Source organism: Procambarus clarkii, chromosome 20 (genome assembly GCF_040958095.1).
Source record: "Procambarus clarkii isolate CNS0578487 chromosome 20, FALCON_Pclarkii_2.0, whole genome shotgun sequence".
Lineage (NCBI taxonomy): Eukaryota > Metazoa > Arthropoda > Malacostraca > Decapoda > Cambaridae > Procambarus > Procambarus clarkii.
The window spans coordinates 38,113,564-38,118,181 of record NC_091169.1 but is presented as its reverse complement, the minus strand read 5'-3'; the positions used below and the strand labels follow the sequence as shown (position 1 = coordinate 38,118,181).

At 44.3% G+C, this 4,618-nt stretch overlaps 1 protein-coding gene across 1 annotated transcript; it reads left to right on the top strand.

Annotated features, from left to right (window-relative positions):
• Positions 1–1,326: 1,326 nt before the first annotated feature.
• Positions 1,327–3,180, top strand: LOC123755527 (apolipoprotein A-IV-like). Its single transcript, XM_069328106.1, has 2 exons — positions 1,327–1,372; positions 2,693–3,180. Exons 1-2 carry the CDS (start codon positions 1,327–1,329, stop codon positions 3,178–3,180), a joined length of 534 nt encoding a protein of 177 aa, XP_069184207.1.
• The last annotated feature ends 1,438 nt before the right edge of the window (positions 3,181–4,618 follow it).

Here is a 4,618-nt window from a genome sequence, read left to right as displayed (position 1 = left end):
ATGTGGTGAACATGGTATATGTGGTGTATATGAAGTGTTTATGTTGTTGTGTATGTGATACATATGTTAGTGTTTAGGTTTGAGTAGATTTTGTTCGTGTATATGAATTTGTATACGTGGACGTATATATAAGTGTATTCTAGTGTATCTGTTGAGAGATATGTTATTGCACCGGTTAGATATATTTCTGAACCAGTGAGAAAGATATTACTGCGCCAGAGAGAGAGATATTACTGTGCTAGTGAGATACGTTATTGAACCAATGTTATTTAATTTCGGCAGCAATGAATAATATTTCTGCAATGACGGGAGAGAAGTATTTAGTCCAGTGAGAAACATTTACATATAATAATTTGTGCCACATTTCGGATCATTGATTTTTACACGAATGAAGCATTTCAGCGTAGAGATCTTACCAATGGAATCTACTAAGTAAATTCCCATCCGAAACTGCCGGAAAATTTGCTAAAATGGAGATAATAATCATCAATTTTTTTTTCATTATCCACTACTTCAAAAACATTTGGAAAAATATTAAATGTATATTGTTTTCTTTCAAGTAAATTTCAGGATTTCTCAGTTTATCGGATAAGAGAGGCCAGACTTCTAGGGAATAGCCTCACGGAACTTTGCATGGTGATGTGCGAATGTATTGCGAGTGCCATAGTGTGTTTTGGGGTCGACCTAATGCCCCCCCCCCCCGAATCGGTCCGATCCGATAAGAAGGATCGGTCTGATCCGATAAGAAGGATCGGTCCCTATTCAAATTCCAGCCCCTCGTAAAAAGTATGAAATGTGGGCTTGATTGTCCATAGAGTGTTGTAGGAATTTTTATGTGTGTTTTCGATCATAGACTTTCAAAGGCCTGTAAAGAGAAGGGAACTATCGGGGAAAACCGCCAAACCATTACGACCATATAGCACTAAGAAGGAATCAGGATAAGGATTTGGGATGGGACGGGGGGAAGGAATGGTGCCCAACCACTTGGACGGTCGGGGTTTGAACGGCGACCTGCAAGAAGCGAGACCGTCGCTCAACCGTCCAGCCCAAGTGGTTGGTCGAAAAGCAACACTATTAAAAAATTATGATGAGTTTAGATCTGTAGCCTATGTATATATGCAGCCCAAAACATCTACTAGACAATGCGACTTAGTGGTTGCCAGGATCAGGTTGGCTTTCTGTTACCTGTGGCAGGTGGGGACAAATGTCTATGGACAATCAAACGCACATTTCATACCTCAAACGAGGCGCTGGAATTCGAATAGCTCCCCGGGCCTTGTAACCTTGAGCGTCACGTGTGTAAACTCTGTGTGCAAGAGCTCTGTCATGATCATATTGAGCGTCCGGTCATTGGACCCTTCAGACCTGACAGGTATGAGGTACATGGAACTTTGCAATTTATAGAGAGGCAAAGAGGAACGGGAAGGAACAAGAGGGCGGGAGGGACGAAGGAATGGAGACAGGAAGAGAGAGAGAGAGAGAAAGAGAGAGAGAGAGAGAGAGAGAGAGAGAGAGAGAGACAGACAGACAGACAGACACCAGCTCTTCTAGTCAAATTATAAAACATTAATACCAACTGGTAAATATATTATTCATTTCATAAACTCGGATCAAGGGGGGGGATTCGAACCCGGACCACAGATATAAACGAGAACGTTTACTCAACAGGTAAATACATTGTATTAAATTAAGTTTTTTATCGAGATGAATATAAACGTCACATGTTATTAAAGCTCCATAAATGGGGCTAATTGGAGGGTTGTTAAGGGAAGAAATATGTTTTCCTTTTCATGGATTTTCGTTATTTTTTCTTTAATAATTATATCAGGTTTAAATCCTCAGCTTTTGTAAATGAAAGCTTAAATAAATCATTTTACACACTTTATTAAAAAAAAGTTACTTCTTTCGGTACAGTGTTTAGTTTATTCTTAATGAATATGCATTTCAAACCCTTATAAGTAATGATAATTATCTGATTCAGCTATTAATAACTTCAGGTAATATCTGCCTCAGTTATTAACTAAACTTGATTTCAGTGGTTCAGTATTTTCCCGAACTTGATATGATTACGTTTAATAAAATAATACGTCGAAAACGCGAGATCACGTTCGTCTAGATAGGGTCACCATCATTCTTCGATTGATGGTGATCTTATCGATTGTCACCAGTGTCGACAACGTCGCTCTTGTCCTTAGCGATTCTGATAATGAAAGCATCGTAGTCGATCTATGCAATCACCGCTGGTCGATAAAGTCAACACCTTCGAAATGTCATCTCAATCGATTGCCGTCGATAATGTCACCCATATTTATAAGGTTACTACCGTTCTAAAGGTCACCACTATCTGTGATGTCGTCATTGATGATGTGTTCACCCCTGTCGATATTGTCCGCCACTTTGGTTGCTATCGACAGTGAAGACTTGACACAGTGTGAACTTAAAAGTCGATTTCTGTAGACGATTTTAAGTGTAGTTAATGAATAGCTCCCAGGAGAGTGGTCTATAATTTAAGGACTGTGACGTCGCATGCGATTTATAAAAGGTGAGCCGGAGAAGCTATTTTTGTTTGTGCTTCAGAAGTGCAGCAGCGTGCGTAGGTGTGGGTGTGGGCGTCATGCTAAGCTGTAGAGGTCGGGGTGAAGGTGACTTACAGTGAGGTAGAGACAGAGATGTATTGACACGCATTTTGTAGACGTTAGAGTGAAGGTGCCTTCTAGAGCTCAAGAGGTCGTAGTGAAGGTGCCTTCTAGAGCTCAAGAGGTCGGGGTGAGGGTGCCTTCTAGAGCTCAAGAGGTCGTGGTGAAGGTGCCTTCTAGAGCTCAAGAGGTCGTGGTGAGTGTGCCTTCTAGAGCTCAAGAGGTCGTGGTGAGGGTGCCTTCTAGAGCTGAAGAGTACGTGGAGAGGGTGCCTTCTAGAGCTCAAGAGGTCGTGGTGAGTGTGCCTTCTAGAGCTCAAGAGGTCGTGGTAAAGGTGCCTTCTAGAGCTCAAGAGGTCGTGGCGAAGGTGTCTTCTAGAGCTCAAGAGATCGTGGTGAAGATGCCTTCTAGAGCTCAAGAGATCGTGGTGAAGATGCCTTCTAGAGCTCAAGAGGTCGTGGTGAGGGTGCCTTCTAGAGCACAAGAGGTCGTGGTGAGGGTGCCTTCTAGAGCTCAAAAAGTCGTGGTGAGGGGTGCCTTCTAGAGCACAAGAGGTCGTGGTGAGAGTGCCTTCTAGAGTTCAAGAGGTCGTGGGGAGGGTGCCTTCTAGAGCTCAAGAGGTCGTGGTGAGGGTGCCTTCTAGAGCACAAGAGGTCGTGGTGAGAGTGCCTTCTAGAGTTCAAGAGGTCGTGGGGAGGGTGCCTTCTAGAGCTCAAGAGGTCGTGACGAGGGTGCCTTCTAGAGCTGAAGAGGTCGTGGTGAGGGTGCCTTCTAGAGCTCAAGAGGTCGTGACGAGGGTGCCTTCTAGAGCTGAAGAGGTCGTGGTGAGGGTGCCTTCTAGAGCTCAAGAGGTCGTGACGAAGGTGCCTTCTAGAGCTCAAAAGATCGTGGTGAAGATGTCTTGCAGTGCTGTAGAGATGAAGATGTTATTGACGTGGCGATATTAAGACCGAGACGAATTTGACTTTTAACACTGCTGAGGTCGAGATAATTCCTTGTGTTACGAAGGAAAACAGTCAGGTGTGTCGAGGAGCATATTCGTTGTATAAACATAACCATGGAGAGGCTGTGTTAAAAATGCCCGGGGGAAGTGTCCAGAGGTGAAAACTCTCAACCAGGCTGCGGTGGACGACTCTCATGATCGGTGGCGGTTACATGCGGAGGGTTCAGCGCCGGACATAATGAGAGGCGTGCAGCGGCAGTCAATCCTCGCTAGGAAGCTGCTTGAGAGGAATTTACTCCCAGAAAATATATGCGGCGACACTGCTATACCTTATGCAATGTCAGCTGATACACTTTCAGGAGTTGACCTTCACGGATGACTTCGATTTCACACGATTACAATCAACACAGTTTCTCTGATGATACCTTGAAGTGTCTGTCTTACCCTAATACTCAATCTCGATAATAAATAACGGACCTAATTCCAGGCCTACGCAGATATAATGAATATGAAGTGAGTTAACTTGACGTGTTGGTGGACTTAGTGGCATAAATAATGTCTATTGGCCGATAGACAAAATATACCCCAAATTTCTCGTAGCAACGTAGTAGGCATCCATCAGTCTCAGGAGACTATGGAGTTGCGCTCTGGTTGTCGGTCTGGAGTGGCCTCACCAGGGCACAAAGCCAGAGTAGGTTGATTCGGGGGAGAAGCTGTTACCCAGGCAGCAGGTCCCCTCTCTCCACGGCGCTGAAAGTCTCCAATGGAAAGGCATACGCCCGCTAAACGTACCTGTTTAGAATAGTCAGGCAAGGTGGTTGAGGTACTCTCGAAGCCTCTTAGGAAACAGTCAGATCTATGAATTAGCCAGTGAGTTGACAGGACACACATGCTTGTTCCAATCATGTAGGCCTATATGTGGGTGGTATGACGTCATGAATGCATTACTACTCACAGCCTCAATAGTGGGAACTAACGAACTAACCAGTTCGTTCCCTTATCAGACCTTCAACGACCTACCTAGAATCCCGGAATCACT